Source organism: Dryobates pubescens, chromosome 2 (assembly GCF_014839835.1).
Source record: "Dryobates pubescens isolate bDryPub1 chromosome 2, bDryPub1.pri, whole genome shotgun sequence".
NCBI classification, from domain to species: Eukaryota; Metazoa; Chordata; class Aves; order Piciformes; family Picidae; genus Dryobates; species Dryobates pubescens.
In genome coordinates this window covers 13,791,486-13,808,930 of record NC_071613.1, presented here as the reverse complement: position 1 = coordinate 13,808,930, position 17,445 = coordinate 13,791,486, and the positions used below count along the sequence as shown (strand labels likewise).

The 17,445-nt window shown below is 44.6% G+C and overlaps 1 protein-coding gene across 1 annotated transcript in view; it reads left to right on the top strand.

Moving 5' to 3' along the window:
• The first annotated feature begins 4,103 nt into the window (after window positions 1–4,103).
• The window catches only part of CAPN8 (calpain 8), a 34,782-nt gene continuing 21,440 nt past the window's right edge, over window positions 4,104–17,445 (top strand). The window contains exons 1-3 of the mRNA XM_009901206.2: window positions 4,104–4,340; window positions 6,982–7,051; window positions 16,941–17,059. Coding sequence (XP_009899508.2) covers window positions 4,104–4,340; window positions 6,982–7,051; window positions 16,941–17,059 — 426 coding nt within the window. The remainder of the gene's footprint in view (window positions 4,341–6,981; window positions 7,052–16,940; window positions 17,060–17,445) is intronic.

Genomic DNA, 17,445 nt, shown 5'->3' with positions numbered 1-17,445 from the left:
GTTGCAGAATGTCATCCTCCTCCTCAGCCACTGTCTCAGCCCACAGAGGGAAAGACACCAACAATTTTCTGTCTTTTATAAACAAATGAGCAGGACTGCAGCTGATTTCAGATACACTGGCCTATAGAGAACCCCCTAGGCTGCAGTTTGCAGCAACACCTCCCTCTCCAAACACTTGGATAAAAATACTGCAACCTCTAAAGCAATAATCTTACAGACAAGCATTTAGGGCCTCTCATAGCTCACACTCATGTGCCTATTAGTAGTCATTCCATTTTCCCAGTAAGAGGAACCCATAGATCTGGAAAAGGAGAAGGGAAGCTCTCTAAATCAAGCTAATCCCTTTTCACACTGTAAAGTCTAAAATGCAGTTAAAGCTGCTTTAATTCTCATTAGTAAAGTGCTGCAGTAGGGGAAAACCATTTCATTTCATTTCTCTCTAATCCACTACAGCAAAAATACATCCAGAACTGCTAGATAATTGGCAGTTATTTTCTTCCTAAAGATTTCCACACGCAGAGAACAGTCCTGATTTCGTGGAATTTGCAGATGAGACATTTTCCTGATGTATTTGGTTCTTCCCCACTTTTCTCACCCTCGTGCTGTTGGCAAGAAAGGGGAGAGAGGGGAAGAAAAGCAGGAAGAACCAAACAAAAATGTGCAAATCCCAGAAGAAATGAAAATCAGAATGGTGAAGTTCTTCAACATGGGGGTGGTGAGACACTGGAGCAGGGTGCCCAAGGAGGTGGTAGAAGACTCATCTCTGGAGATTTTTAAGGCCAGGCTGGATGTGGCTGTGAGCAACCTGATGTAGTGTGAGGTATCCCTGCCCATGGCAGGGGGCTTGGAACTAGATGATCCTTGAGGTCCCTTCCAACCCTGACAGCTCTATGATTTTATGATTGTCAGAACTTTAGGTTCTGGTTGATGCCACTTCAGCAACATTGGGTTTTTTTGAGAGCCACAGAACCTGAAAGCTTTTTTCCCTCCATAACTGCAGCAACAATTGACAGCTCACTATTCAGGCATCATCTTTTCTTCTGCTTTATATCCTCTAGATGGTGCTTGTGTATTACTTTCTACATAAAATAAATCATGCTGCTGCTAATCAAGCTTGGAAATGGATTGGAAGTGCTTTATTACAGGTCACTAGGAGGAGAGGGTTGTGACAGACACATTGAGCCCGCCTGGTCAAAGCTTCCACCAGCAAAAAATGCTTGCCCTCAGCCTCTTCCTAAACATGATATACACAACAGGAAAGCACCCTGGAGCACATTTTACTAGCATTTGAAAAGGCTAAATCTGATTGTTTCCCCCCTGCATTACACCTAGACTCACTGATGATGCACACTGTGTGCCTACTCATGTTTGGTGGCAACTGGAGTTACAGACCACATAGCTTACTAAATGTCTAAAAAAGCACATGGGAAATAAAAGATTTCTGATGAAAATGGCATTTACCAAATGCTAGAGCACCATGCCAAAGCTTGCAGCTTGTAGTAACCACAGCAGAAGCAAGAACATGCTTCTGGACCACAAGAACAGAGGAAAATTTTAGCACAAGGGGCTGGTGCAGGAAGGGAAAGGGAGCAGTACTCTACCTCCTGCGCAGAGAAAGTAGGGAGAAAGTAGGTAGTTCTGTGTAGGTCTTTTTGTCAGGAAAAATTTCATCCTGAAAATTAAAAAACCCACCCCTCCCTTCAAACCTTTGTTACTCTTCTCAACACTGTTGTTCCTCTCAACCCTTTGTTATTCCTCTCTTCACTGTGGTTCAGTACCCAGACACACCTACAAGTACAGAACAGGTAAAATTGTGGCCATCTTTCTGCTTTACCCTATTTCAACAGTATCAATTTGATTTTGGGATAACCAGGATAGTAATCCCTTCCCCTAGCCTTCTCTATTCATGCCCACCTGAAACTGGCCAAGTAATTTTGTTTCCTCTTTTGCATTCATGCTCTTCAAATATTTGCAAACAAGCAACCTGGCTAGCCTCTGTTTGGACTCCTTATCTCAATAGGTTTCAGCCCTTAAAAATTCTCTCTTCCCTTCCCCACACCTCCTGTCTAAACTTACCAAGGGGTAGTCATCACACACGCTCTTTGGCAAACAATGTTAGTGTTTATCCAGCTCTTAGGTGGACACGCAGTGGCCTTTGCTGATGAAACCTTGCCATTAAACAGGAAGACTGCAGGGAGCAGCTGTGCTCCGTGGAAAATTGCTCCTGCTTCAGTTCTCGAACCTGCAGACGTTATCAGCCGCATTGCCAAGGAGATGTGCACCCCTGTGTCAAAATGGGGTTGCCAGGTTAGAATCCCAGATTTTGTATTTTTTATTCCCCACTGCAAGAAGAGGATTTACTTCCCCCCCCAGGTCTAAAAAGCCTTCTGCACCCAAAGATTTGTTTTTCATTTGCAATCACCTTATAGAATAGAATAAACCAGGTTGGAAGAGACCTTCAAGATCATCATGTCCAACCTATCATCCAACATCACCTAATCAACTAAGCCATGCAACCAAGCACCCTATCAAGTCTCCTCTGGAAGCACCACCAAGAGACTGTAGAAGTTACAGAATCACAGCATTATTTTGGTTGGAAAAGACCTGTAAGATCATCAAGTCCAACCATCAAACTATGACCACCATGGCCGCTGAACCACATCCCAATGTGCCATGTCCACATGTTTCTTGAATACCTGCAAGGAAAATGATTCTGCCACCTCCCTGGGAACCTGTTCCAAGCCTGATCACTCTTGCAGGAAAGAAATTGTTCCTAATACCCAGTCTTGCACTCCCCTGGTGTAATTTCCTGGTCATTTCCTCACATCCTATCACCTGATACTAGAAAGAAGAGACCAACAACCACCTCACTCCAACCTCCTTTCAGGAAGTTGTAGAGAGTAATGAGGTCTCCCCTCTGCCTCTTCTTCTCCAGGTTGAACAGCCCCAGTTCCCTCAGCTGCTTCTCATAAGACTTGTTCACCAGACCCTTCACCAGCATTTTTACCCTTATGGTAGCTCACTTCTCAGTAGCTGAGCTTAGACCTTTTTTTTAATTATTATTTATTTGTAGATGAGAAAGGTACAGGGACTTGTGTCCAAGGTGACCCTGGAAATGGGGAACAGGAGTTACCAGCTTGCCTTCAATCTGCTGATGTAGTTTTCTGGTTTCTGCCTAGGTCACAGCCCTGGCTTGTATCCTTGTCCTCTGCAGGTCACATGGCCAAGTGGTCATCTCTGGGTCTGTCAAGTTCATACCTTTTATTGCTAACGAGCTAACTCAAAATGATACAGCTCTGACTGTACCAAAGAGAACTGTTTTGAAAAGATCACTTAAGCCAGAGGTGGATTCAACTTTCCCCTGGCTTTAAAGCTCAATGATGTCACCATAGCCATGTGGAAGAAGTTCTTTATAGAAAGAATGATTGGCTGTTGGAATGGGCTGCCCAGGGAGGTGGTGGAGTCACCATCACTTGAGGTGTTTAGGAAGAGACTGGATGGGGTGCTGGGTGCCATGGTTTAGTTGATTAGACAGTGTTGGATAATAGGTTGGACTCAATGATCTCAAAGGTCTTTTCCAACTTGGTTAATTCTATTCTATGTAAGCTGCAGCAGCAGATATCCAACTCCAGATTTCATGGCTGCACAATGCTCCAACAGTACAGAACCCAAGCTCAGAAAGAAGGAAAGGAGTTTTAAACTATCTTCATCAGGATACTTGAACCACTGGTCCTCAAGCCTGACTTTCAGCACAATGAATGCACACAATTGCTCTTCATGTGTACTTAGGTGTGTGTGCAGAAACACTGGTTCCCCTTGCCCCTTGTTAAAAGTGTGCTCCAAAGAGAGACAGAGAAAAGGCAAACAATGTAGGAGCAGCTCAAGGCAGGGCCCACAGACCCAGTTGTGCCAGCTCCCTGCCTGAGTTTCTCGGGTACCTCTCAGGTACATATTTGCACTCCTGGTGACTACTCCCTCTGGGGCTTTTGGAGTGCTTAGGGCAGCCCCAGGCTCCACCCAAGCCTGTTGCCTGCCTGTATTCACTTGCTCTTGCCCAGGGCCCAAAGACAGAGCTGGACTGGACGCTGAAAGGGTGGGTAGGCATGTCCAGGCTTGCGGCAAGGCTGTGCCAAGAAAGAGCAGCTGCAGATGGGCTCGGATCCAACAGGAATGCTATCAAGTATTTGAACCAGGACTACCAAGCTTTGAAGCAGCAGTGCCTGCAGTCTGGCACCCTATTCAAGGATGAGGAGTTCCCAGCCTGTCCTTCTGTGCTGGGCTACCAGGAACTGGGACCATATTCCTTCAAAACCCAAGGGATAATCTGGAAGCGCCCCCCGGTAAGAGCGATTCATAACTGTTTCAGGTCTAATCAGAGTCCACCTGAACACCCATGCTGAATCAGTGGTGAGCTGCAATATCCACTATTCCTGTTATGTGTTGTGTTTTTCCTGTCTTGCTTTACCTCCATGGTTAGCAGAAGTAAGTTTGAAAATGGGGAAGGAAAAGAGAAAGCAGGGCAAGTAGTGGGTTCCCCTACACTGCACAGATACAAGACTCAGCGTCACAGGGTGCTGGGCCATCTCATTTAAACTACACCACCAGCTACAAAGGATGGACCAGATGATCCTTAGAGTCCATTCCAACCTGGCATTCTGCAATTCTGTGATCTTCTAAGCCCTTTTAAGAGCAAGAAATCCTGTAACTGCTCCACAGGAACCTGCCTCCTACCTGTCCATCCCAGGTGCACAGGGCTACAAGGCCAGGGTACAACCCAGACATGGATAAAAACCCCACTATATATCCAGACAGAGTGCAGAGAACCCCAGAAGCCACCAACCATCAGTTGCAATGGCACCCACACCAAGGTTTTGCTATTGTGTACCCTAGGATCTTAGGCTAATATTTAAGTAATGTCCTCTGCCCTGCTTCAAGCTACCTGTAACAGTCAAAGAGCAACTAACTGGAACTGCTTCCAACCTGGTTTGTTCTATGTATTCTATTCTATGTATTTGTTGTTACCCAAATGCATAACACCTCTAAATGGCTTTTAATTAAAAACAACATCAAAAGAGTAGTTTTCATCAGGAAAGATTAGATGCTGATTTGTTGATAAACTGCAAGATCAGGACTTCAGTGATTTTTTTTTTCTGCACTTTCCTTTTTCAGCCATTTGTTTCTATCACTGCTATGCTCCTCCTTTATCACTTTGCCCCTTCTTGCAACACCAAGAGAAAGTGGAAAACAGGGGAAAGTAGTGAAAAAAAAAACCACCCCAAAACAACTTACTCTCCTCTGGTGGGAGAAAGGAGAACAAGAAGGGTGGCAAACTTCAAGGCTTCTTTCCTGCCCCCCCACCCCGTTTTCTTAATTATTATTTTTTCACCTGAAAAGTGAGGAAAAAAACCCTTCCAGGTTAAATAACTCCAGGTTTCTACCCCAGCAACTCCATTTCTTCATTAACACCCCATTGTGACATGTGGATATTTCAGCAACAAGTACCTGTGGCTGTATCTCTTGGCTTTGCATACCCTGGGAGAAGATCAGCCTTAGAAAACTCCTTAAGTTAGACTTAAGACTTGGGCTTCTCATGCAAGAACAACAGGCAGGCAGAGAAACAGTCACAAGCCACAGCTGACTGTCACTAGGTGCACCACTTTGAAGGGAGAAGAAAAAAAGCAACACTAAACCTTTTCTGTGTGGTAGGTAACCTACTCCTGACTCATATCCACCAAGAAAACTGCCAGGCAGCTGGCCAGCTGGATAACCACAGAAGCAAAAAGGATGTAGCTAAAACCACACCTATTCCAAGAGAAGGTTCACAAACTGCCTCTTCATCACACACACCCCCTAGAAATCCTGGATTGTCCCTGTCTCCATAGGATACCTGGAGCTGACAAGAATCATAGAATCAACCAGGTTGGAAAAGAGCTCAGAGATCACCAAGTCCAACTATTACCTAACACCTCATGACAACTAAACCATGGCTTCAAGTGCCACATCCAATCCCCTCTTGAACAGCTCCAGGGATGGTGACTCCACCACCTCCCTGGGCAGCACATTCCAATGGCAAATCACTCTTTCTGGGAAGAACTTTCTCCTCACCTCCAGCCTAAACTTCCCCTGGCACAGCTTGAGACCGTGTCCTCTTGTTCTGGTGCTGGTTGCCTGGGAGAAGAGACCAATTCCCTCCTGGTTACAACCTCCCTTCAGGTAGTTGTAGAGAGCAATAAGGTCTCCCCTTAGCCTCCAGGCTAAACAACCCCAGCTCTCTCAGCCTCTCCTGATAGGGCTTGCCCAAGTCTTTCTCAGCCTGGCTTGCCAAGTTAGGCTTCCTATAATCTTCCCCTTGCTGCCATCCAGAAGGGGAAAGCTTTTGCCTATATAGAGGAAATATAAACTTCCTAATGTAGAGCATGAATTGTTGGAAGGTTCAGAGTTGGTATAGGAAGGATAGTCTCTGCTATAACCTACTTGGCTGGCCACAGAGGGGGTTGTTAATAAAAGCATTTTTGTGGTTGGCCTCCCAGAAGTGCAGTCAGGGTTGGGGAACATACTCCGTGTCGATGGCAGTGGAGACTTGGCACCGCTCCAGTGCCAGACCCAGCTGTGACAATCACAAGCTCAATTGCACTGCTTGAGTCAAAAGCACAGCAAGGTAAAATTAGACATAAATGCCGAGTTTGAATTTTCACCTCTGTCTCCAGAACCACAAAGATTCTCACTAATATCACTGACAGACTCAAGCAGCAAAGGGCTTCAGAATTTGCCTCAAAAAAAGAACCCCCACAAGCAGTCTTCAATTTAATAAGGCAACCTCTTCCTGACACCATGCCAATCAGGCAGAGGATAAAAGATAGGTATTTTAAAGAAATAGTGAAAATGTTTAATGGTTGGGTTTTTTTTTGAGCAATGCAACAAGAAATGGCATCTTTTCAGACAGGAACTGGTGATGCATACTTGGGAACTGTGTCTTTTCAGGAGTTATGTGCCAACCCTCAGTTTATAGTTGGAGGAGCTACTCGAACAGATGTCTGCCAAGGAGAGCTGGGTATGTACAGAGCTTCTGAATTTTGTTTTGGAAGAATTAAAAAGGTAAAAAAAAAAAGGCAGCTTCATTTAAAAATTCCACATATATGGATCATTTTCTTGGCTATCTCCCAGCCACAGTGTGGAGAGAGGTAGACACTTATGAAGGGGACTCAGAAACCAGCATTGCTGTCTGAAGTAGGGCTTGTAAGAGCTGTATCAGAACTGGAAGACACCAAACTCGCTCCTGGAGATAGGAAACTAATTATCCCTTTGTGAAGCAGAAGACCAGCTTGCTTTTCACCTCTTGAAACAGACCTGGACACCAACCAAATCATCAGAGCATTTGCCCTCAAGCAAGGGAGTGGGCTTCATGCCCATCCCAGCAAGAGCAGCTCCAAAGACTTGGGGGACAAGGAACACTAGGAAAGCTTCACTCTCTAGCCCAGTCTTTAGGGATTTTATTTGGAAAGCAGAGTAAGCTCCAGCCTCAGTTTGACACAGAACAAATACACAAGCAAGGAGCAGAGCAGGAACTAGTTTAGTACTGGGGCTGGGTCAGTGATGAGTCATTTTTGTGCCAAGCAGGGTGGCTCACATGCTTGCAGGCATGAGTTAGCACCAAGGACCACATTGTAAAAAAAAAGTACATGATCAGAGCACAAACTTTGTAATACTACCTGCAGCAAGCAAACAGTTGCAAGCCCTTCATGCTGAATGCTTCTTCTGCTTGTTCTGCTGTGATCAGGGACAGGAGACACCAGGCACTAGCCATGCTGTTCAGCTGCAGTAAAAAACCCCGTGGTGCTGCTCAGCTCCCTGAATTGGAGCCTAACACCGATGAGATGTCTCTCAGACAGCACTCATCCTCTCCTAGAGATCCATCATAGCAAGATTTTCTTACCCATTTGTCTCCAGTGCGTGCTGTTGTCTAAACAGAACCCCTATGCAAGTGGCTAGAAGGGAACTGCAAGGAGACCTTATTCCCCTTTCAAATAGCTGCTGCAGCAACCTTCCCTGCCTGCCTTGCTGATAAGATCCAGCTCCAGAAGACAGCAACAGCAACCTCTGCTGACTACACCTAGAGGCAAGAAGGCTGAAACTCTTGTAATGAGGATTTGATAGATTAGACACAGAGAAATCAGCCTCTCTCTCTGTGCTGCTTACTGCAGTACTCCTGACCTTCCTGGTCTTCCAGCCCCATCCATTGCATAAATGAGATTCAAACAATTTCTGCAAGTCATTGCCAATAAATAATACCAATGCTGATCCTGTAAACACAGCACCATTAAAGCAATTGCTAAAAAACCTCCCTGGTGTGTGGGCCTGTGCACCAAACACTAAAAATAAGGTGCCCAATCATACATTTGCTCCAGGATATTTATTCAGTGGATGCTGGAACAGAGTATGGGGAAATCACTTACTGTATTTTAGGAGAATGGTTCAGATAAGTAATAAAAATGACACTTCTTGTCACCTCCAATTCGGGAAGGTCCTATAATAGCATTAAAAAAAAAATTAAAGATCATATGCCTGAAGTAAAACCTCATTTTCCTTGACAGCTTACAAGCTAAAGGACTGAGGAATATTACCTGTTCTTAAACTAGAAGAGGCCAAGGCATTATTTCTGTTAAGCCTAGAACTGGAATGAAAAATACCCTGAGCCCCTTTTTATCCCTGTCACCTCCTGAATGCCCCTGTAAAGTCCCAGTCCTTTGTGCTAAAGGACCTTTCATTAGAGAGCAAAACTCCAAATCTATCAAGTAGTGGTAATGACAGAAATGGACTTCAAAACCTCATGTGAATCTAAGGACACTGCCTTGCTCTGGGCTTTCCCAAGTCAGCCTTTGGTGGGCAGCACTCCAAGTGCCACTCCTGAAATCTACCCCTTCACCTAGAAGGAAGAAAACCCTAACTCTGATTCTGGTTTTGTTGAGAGCTTCCTTTTCTCTTTTTTCCTCTCAAAACAAACAAATAAAAAAAGAGATGAAATAATCAAAGGCAATTTGTTTCTGCAAGGCTGCTTACAATCACTTCAGCACTCCCTGACCCTTCACAAAGGTAAACTTCAGAATGTAGACACAGGACTCGCCTTCTAGCACTCAGGTGTTTGCTTTACATTTCTGAGCCATGTGATGCTTTTTGAGTATTTGATCCAATACCTTGGATATCAAAGTCCTTGTTACTAAGTCCCTCATGTAAAACACTTCTATTGAAACAGACCTTGATTACATATTTACATAAGCCACCTATGTGACTGGTTAACAAACCCTGCAGGGAAATAGAGCCTATTTTAAATAATCTTCTCTGACATTATTGTCCCCCCCCATCCCCCCCACCCCCCCCTCCCTTAAAAAACCTAACACTGCAAGATCTGGGTTTGTGTGAACAAAAGGAACAAGAAAACCCAGAGTTAGTCTCACTCCATTAAACCTATTTCTTTGACAACAGCGTTAAGCTAGATGAATATCAGCTTGGGAAGTTTGATGGGAACTTGAAAGGCTTGAAACAGTTTAAACGGTCTTTGAACCACATCTTTTTGATAGCCAAGTAACAACTTGAAATGCAGTCACATAGTCTTAGTTATTAAAGGTGACTTACAAAGTTTTCTCGCAGCTGTCTGAATATCTTAACCCCAGAATTGTCTGCAGAAGTTCTTAAGAAGCAAGTGGCATAAATTTAACTTAAATAACATAAAACGTGCTGAAATGCTTTCAGTTTAATATTATCTTGCCAGATCCACAGCATCTATATTCATGGGGTGCCTTTTGTTATGGAGGCTCAGAGGGTGCTTCAGGCTGTCAGGTAGAGAAGTTCCTTGCAGCTGACACAGACGCACCAGTTCACACCAGCTGAGGACCCCACTCCATGTGTGCTTTCTGCCTGTGTGTTCTTACAAGCAAATTCGAGGAGATTACAGGTAGACTGGAGCACAAGCCAAAGCCTGACAGCACTGAGAGAGATCTGATACATATTGAGGGAGCCTTTGGAGCTCTTGTGAGCAGGAGAGTTATTTTTGTAGAACCACAGAATCATCCAGGTTGGACAATTCCCTTGAGATCATCAGGTCCAGCTATTAACCCTACTCTACCAAGTTCACCACTTAACAGTATTGCTGAGCACCACATCTAAATGACTCATCTACCTCCCTGGGCAGCCTGTTACAATGCTTGATTACTCTTTCAGTGAGAATTTATTTCCTAATGTCTAGCCTAAACCTATGTGGAGGCCATTCCCTCTTGTTCCATCACTAATTACCTGTGAGAAGAGACCAGCACCAGCCTCTCTATATTGTCCTTTCAGGTAGTTATGCAGGGTGACGAGGGCTCCTCTCAGCCTTATCTTCCTCAAATGAAATAATCCCAGTTCCCTTAGCTGCCCTTCATCAGGCTCATTCTCTAGGCCCTTCACCAGCTCAGTTGCTCTTCTTTGCACCTGCTGCCCAAAACTGAACACAATACTCGAGATGCAGCCTCACCAATGTCAAGTACAGGGGGCCAATCGCTTCCCTACTCCTGCTGATCACACTATGATGCAAATCATTTTGCTACAGACATTCATGCATGGCCCTTCTGACGTTCAGTCCCATGGACACAGGCTTGCTGAAGACCCTTATTCTAGCAGATATACCCTCTAGATCTCAAAATATACATTCACTTACAACTACAGAGAGAAGAAATCCTGCTCCTTTGCCTCTCTGTACATAGCTGCACAGCTTAATTTATTTCCATAGAAAACTTTTGGAAGCCTTCTTTAGAAATCTCAAAGCAGGAAAAGCCTGCACTGCCAGAAATTGTAAGGCTAGCAGATCAGTGCTTCCTTGATGTCTGCTAGGATGCCCCAGGTACTAAGAGTTCTGAAGAAAAGCTTCCAGCAGAGACTAAAGCTAAGAGTAAAATCTGCTTGAGAAATAGGGGAGCAAGAGCCACAGTGTTATATGTGGATCCCAACACCAGGCACTGCTGAAACACCAGCAAGCCAGGACAAAAATGGTTCCAGGTAGATCTTGGAACCAAACACTTGTGGGTTTGGCTTATACTCACTATCCCTAGGTCAATGAAGAGTTTAGGTGCTCCATGTCTAGACACTTTGATGTCAGTTAAACAGAAACTGAGCACAGCTCTGCAGCAACTGAAACTAATCAAATTTCTCATTTATTTTATGGTCTCTGCAAGTGCAGTGTGTGGGTAAACATCATCAATAGAGAGATTGCTCAGCTCCCAGATCACTGAGGATTCAGTATTCTCTGCAACAATTCGATTATCTCTGTAAACTGTGAGGCAGCTGCATAGCACAGAGGACATGAGCCATCTCAGTCCATCTGTGGGCAGCAAGTGATTTTGTTTCAAGTGCTCTAATGGTCAAAGTAATTCCTCAGGGATCAGTAGCAGGACCAGTCCCATTTAACACCTCTATCAATTATTTGGATAAAGGGACCAAGGGCATCTTAAGTAAGTTTGCAGGTGACACCAAGCTGGGTGGGCATGTTGATCTGCTGGAGGGCAGGAAGGCTCTGCAATGGGATCTAGACAGACTGGATAAATGGGCTGGCAACAGTATGAGATCCATTAAGGTCAAATGCTGTACATGGCCCACAACAACCCCATGCAACATTCCAAGCTTGGGCAAGAACAGATGGAGAGCTGCTTGGCAGAGAGGGACCTAGGGGTATTGATTGATGGCCAGCTGTACATGAGCCAGTAGTGTGATCAGGTGGCCAAGAAGGCAAATGGCGTCCTGGCTTGTATCAGGAATAGTGTGGCCAGCAGGTCTAGGGATGTAATTGTTCTCCTCTACTCAGCACTGTTGAGGCCACATCTCAAATACTGTGTTCAGTTTTGGGTTCCTCATTACACACTGAGGTGCTGGAGCATGTCTTGAGAAGGGCAACAGAGCTAGTGAAGGGCCTTGAATACAAGTCCTGTGAGGAACAGCTGAGGGAACTGGGGTTGTTTAGTCTTCAGAAGAGGAAGCTGAGGGGAGACCTCATTGCCCTCTACAACTATCTCAAAGGAGGTTGGAGCAAGGTGGGGGTCAATCTCTTCTCACATGTAAGAAGTGACAGGACAAGAGGAAATGTCCTCAAGTTGTGTCAAGGGAGCTTCAGGCTGGATATTTGGGGAAAAAGGTCTTCACAGAAAGAGTTCTCAGGCATTGTAACAAGATGCCCAGGGAGGTGGTAGAGCCACCATCTCTGGAGGTGTTCAAAAGATGTGTGGACCTGGTGCTGAGTGATGTGGTTCAGTGGCAATAGCTTAGCAGTAGTGGTGGGATTGTGAGCTCTAGATGCGAGGCTGGACTTGATCTCAAAGGTCTCTTCCAACAACGACAGTTCTGAGATTCCACACACACACAGAGCTATGCACAGCCAGGCTTTATACCTACCCTTTCCACCACAAATTCAAGGTCAAAACTGCTTATTTCAAATTAAAAAAGATTACCAAAAAATAACAAGAGAATTGCACTTTGCTAACATTGCCAATTACTCTGGATCTAGGAATTAAGCTGGATACTTTTTAGCACAGTGAGCAGCAGCAGCAGTAAACACAGTAATTGGCACTTGTCTGAAACTTTTGTTTATGAAATGTGAGACTGGGCAGGAAGCAGTGTGTGTGCCTGCAGGTGATTTAGCCCTGCAAGTTGAACACTGAGAATATGTATTAAAATACACTTCTATAAACTAAAATGTTACAGCTTCAAACACATATAGTGTGCAGAACTGCTTTTTATATTGTCATTTTTTCCTGACTATAACTCTATCGGAAATACATTCTAATTAAGTATCTAATTCATTGGTCAATTTGCCCTCACTTCATCTCCCTACAAAAAAAAAAAACCACCATGAATCATTTGTGAGGAAGGGAATCAAAGAGTTTGCTCACAGTTTGAAAGATGACTTATAACCTGCAGCTGAATCAGGACAAGTTTGAGTGGTCCAACCTAAGCTGTCTTTCTGGGGAGCTTGTGCTTTTGCACTATCCCGCAGGCACAAACAAAACTCTGAAGTTTGCTGCTGGCAAAAGGATGTTGACTTTGGGAAAAAAAGGAACATTCACTGTCAAATTGCACATTTTTAGAACTAGCAACATACTGCCCAGTAGGGCTGAGAAATGTTACTAATAGGCCACAATCTCATTGTGATGCACAGGAAGAAAAAACCCTGTGTAGTTGGTATAGCTCCTTGGTGTAGAGAGTTTCCTGCATCCTCTTTGTCTTAAAGCCAATTAGGGTTAGGAACCTGAATGTATGCATTGCTTGTATAGAATCATAGAATTGTTTTGGTTGGAAAAGCCCTTTCAGGTCATCAAGTCCAGCCATCAGCCTAAGACCACCATGGCCGTTAAACCCAAAGGCCATGTCCACATATTTCTTGGACACCTCCAGGGATGGTGACTCCATCACCTCCCTGGGCAGCCTGTTCCAAGGCCTGACCACTCTTGCAGTAAAGACATTTTTTCCTAATATCCAATCTAAACCTCCCCTGGCATAATTTCATCTTATTATCTGATACTAGGGAGAAGAGACTGACCCCCAAGTCACTACAACCTCCTTTGAGGTAGTTGTAGAGAGCAATGGGGTCTCCCCTCAGACTCCTCTTCTCCAGACTAGATAATCCCCAAAATATATATTGTATATATTTCTGTATATAGGTACCCCATGCAAACCTTCCTTTTTAAGTTACTGCCCAGCAGACAATTCCTAGCTGGTTCCTTTTGGAGGGCATGGCTAGTATTTTCTTTAGCCACAAGCTCAGCCAAAATTATTTGGTTCCCAAGTAAGGTTTAAAAAAAATAGGACTCTGAATCGCTCAAGGCAGGCATAGATATTTTTAAGGCCAACTTCCAACACTATTCTTCCCATAAATGCTTTGAACAAACTTGCCCCAAGTGCTTCCCCAGGTTAGATTGCATGGCAGATTTGCAGGAGGTAGAAGTGCCAGTGCCAACACCACTCACTCCCCCAGATTCTAAGATGTTAACTCAAATTGTAAGATAGCTGTGAAGGATTTCATGCTGCATTTGGCATGTTATGGGGTTGAGAGTCTGAAATTGCCTAGTTCTGAGTCAGAGAAGTTAAAAAACACTTTAAGGAAACCCCTCTCATTTCACTGAATCTTCTGCCTAATTGTGCATACAACATTCACCATCCTCAGCAAAGCCCAGCATAGTTTCTTTTTCACTGCCTATAAAAACGTGGCCCAGATCAGGAAGGGAATATAATTCCAGATATTGCACACTGGGAGAGCACCAACTCCTCATGGTTACAGACCTTCTCTGGTCCTACTAGGGGGAAAGGACACAACAGAGACACCAGGGTCCTTATCCTGCCCCCACCTCAGAAATAACCTCTTGTACTTCACATCATGCCAGGAAGAGCTGGGGCAGCAAGAAAGTCTGAGGTAGCTGAGAAAATGGGGGCTTCAGTTCAAACTTTATAAGGCTTTCCATCTTCCTCCTCTAAAGAGCCACTCCCCAGACTTATCACCATTATTTCTACCTCTCCAAGCAAAAGTAGAAGTTATAAGAGCATAAGGCATGCACCTGCACCAAGGAAAAGCCTGAGAGAAATAGATACAGAGGACCTCTGAGTGTCCTCAGTCCTATTTCCCCCTGTATTTACATTTTCCTAGGAGAGTGGGTTCTTAAACCCTTCCTTCCCCCTGCCCCCCCAGCCCTTGTGCTGTCCATATTCTGCTTGTTTTATACATAGGTTCCTAAGGCTGGGAAGAACTCTCCAAGCCAACTTTCCAACCCATCTCTCACAGAAGGCAAAACAGTTTGTAGTATAATTAGGTCAAAGATGAGCTTGAGAAGGTTTTTGCTCATACTTGCTCAAGGTTGATGCTTTTGGACTCCCTTTTCTATATGCACAGTGGCAACATTTTCCTATTTCCAGTTTAAGCATCTCACAACCCTTTAATTTTAGTTTATCTCCTCCTTTGCAAAGGAAATCTTACCTTTCCAGTAAAAACTTCTGGCTCAAACAGTTTCTCTTCTGCAAAGTAACATTCAACCTCCATCATGCTTCCTCTTCAAATTTCTCTTGCACAGCATAAGCAGGACAAGCTTTTTTAGTCTCTTCTCATGATAAATGCAGCTGGATGGGGAGAAGCAGGAAATCCAAGCATCTTCTACCCTCTTCTAGTTTGAATGCTCTTTCTTGGCTGTGGCAGCCATATTAATGCAATCCTGGGGAAGGCTCAAGCAGCACCCCAAAATGCTAGGTTCCCCCACCTCAGGGGAAATGCCTGGGCTGGTATAAAATCATCCAGCTCAGGTGAGATGCAGATCATCACACTAGGGACTTGCAGGTGTTTCTTAAGTAACGTCTTGGCCAACTGGGAACAGCTGTTTCTTGTTCAGCTTATAGGAGGCACCTGAGCGTCTCCCAGTGGGGTACAGGCAGCACCAAGCACATGGCATCAAGGAGGTCCACGTGTCTTACCTTTACAGTTGTAATTCTTCATGGCACTAAATCATAAAGTCCAAGTCAACATAAGGAGTTAACTGCTGCTCAGAGTTACTAAAAAATGCCACAGATGAAGCTCTTGCCTTGATTTTTCTGTTAGATTTTTTTTTCCTACTGAAGTAAGAGCTGTTGTGCCAGTTCCTTCTGCAGAACACACACCTGCACAAAGAAAGTATGTCTTGGCACAGATAATCCACAGAGGATCAGGAAAATATTAGCACCTTCAGAACAGTTTTCTTTCCTTGACTTTCTGTATACCACAGAAACAGCAGAGAATCACAAAAGTCCTTCCTGCTGTTTGCAATATGCAAATGCTGTAAGAAACCTCTGAGTCAATGAGTTTCCCTGGGGCACCACCTCAGGTGTGATAGAGGCTTCTAGTTATCCAGCTTCCAAACCACAAGCAGCAAGTGACCAACTCAGCAAACAGCTCCCACTGCAACACACCCAGACTTTGGGGAGGCCTGGCCATGCCCATTCTTTCCAGTATAAGCAGTGGGCCAGAGAGGGGACTGACCTACTTGCAGAATTCCCAGGAGACTTCAGCTCCCATTGGACTCATGGGCAAATCTGTAGCAATAGCCCTAAGTGATGCTTCAAATTCAGATCTTCAAAGAAAGGGTTAGGAAGGAATAGCCACCCAAATCCTGCCATCTATCAAACCTTCTCCAAAGGATAGCAATGGAAGTCCCACCACCCTTCAATCATGACAGAGCTTTTGCCCTGTTTTGGACACCTCCCAAGTCCCTACCTTTCACAAGGGACTTTTTACAAGGTCTTGCAGTGATAGGACAAGGGGAAATGGCTTTAAGATGGAAGAGGGGAGATTTAGACTGGATATTAGGAAGAAATTATTTAGAGTGAGGGTGGTGAGACACAGGACAGGTTGCCCAGGGAAGTTGTGGATGCCCCCTTCCTGAAAGTGTTCAAGGCCAGGTTGGAGGAGTTCTCGAACAGGCTGGTGTGGTGGAAGGTGTCTCTGCCCATGAAGGAGGAATTGGAACTTCCAATTGGTCCCTTCCCATTCTATGATTCCTTGCCTCTTCCAGCCTAGCCAGGCTTTGCAATCCATGCACCCAAAATGCCTTCTTTCTCTGGCTACATTCTTGGTCCCCTGAGGGCATTAACAAGCTTAGATAAAGCAGCCTGCTGTCACAGTTTCATTAAAAAATCAAAATAGCAAAGCCCAGACTAGACCATTAAAATGGTCAGAGGCCCCAAGATACCTATGTGACCTGGGTGAGTGGAAAATGAGAGAAAGAGATAAATTACACAACAAACCATGAATGGATTGCTGAAGCAGGAGTCTGGCAGGACCTTGCAAAGCACTTAGTGCTGGCATTTTAGTCTAGATGGGAGTGTGATGTAATGGGGTAAGGATCAGCCCAGCAAAGCTCAGTTTATTAATGAACTTTTCTGCCTTGTAATGCATGTGGGTTTAGGTGATTGTTGGCTCCTAGCTGCCATTGCATCCCTCACTTTGAATCCTGACATTCTGCACCGTGTTGTTCCCAAGGACCAGAATTTCCAGAAGGACTATGCTGGGATCTTTCATTTCCAGGTACTGATATGATCAGAGTCTTGAGAATCAAAGAGGAAAAGATTAGTATTTAGCTAAAATCATCTTTTTGTGTGTGTGACACTACATACTTAAGAATTACAATGTGTAAGTGAAACTGGTGGGGAAGAAGGAAAGAGAAGAACGGGATGAAGTAATGTTAAATGATACCTGCTCACTGGGTGGGTTCTGCTGTCTCGGAGCTGATAGGACACTGGTGAGTTACACAGGTCTTGTAAACTGAGCCAAACCATTATGCCACATGAGTCAAGCCAAGATCTGCCACCATTGACTGTTGAGAGTGGATTCAAGCTGATGAAATTCCTTCCCTCTCTCTCTCCCTCTCTGCCTCTGCCCTTCCCCTTCCCCCTCCACTGCCCTCCTCTCCC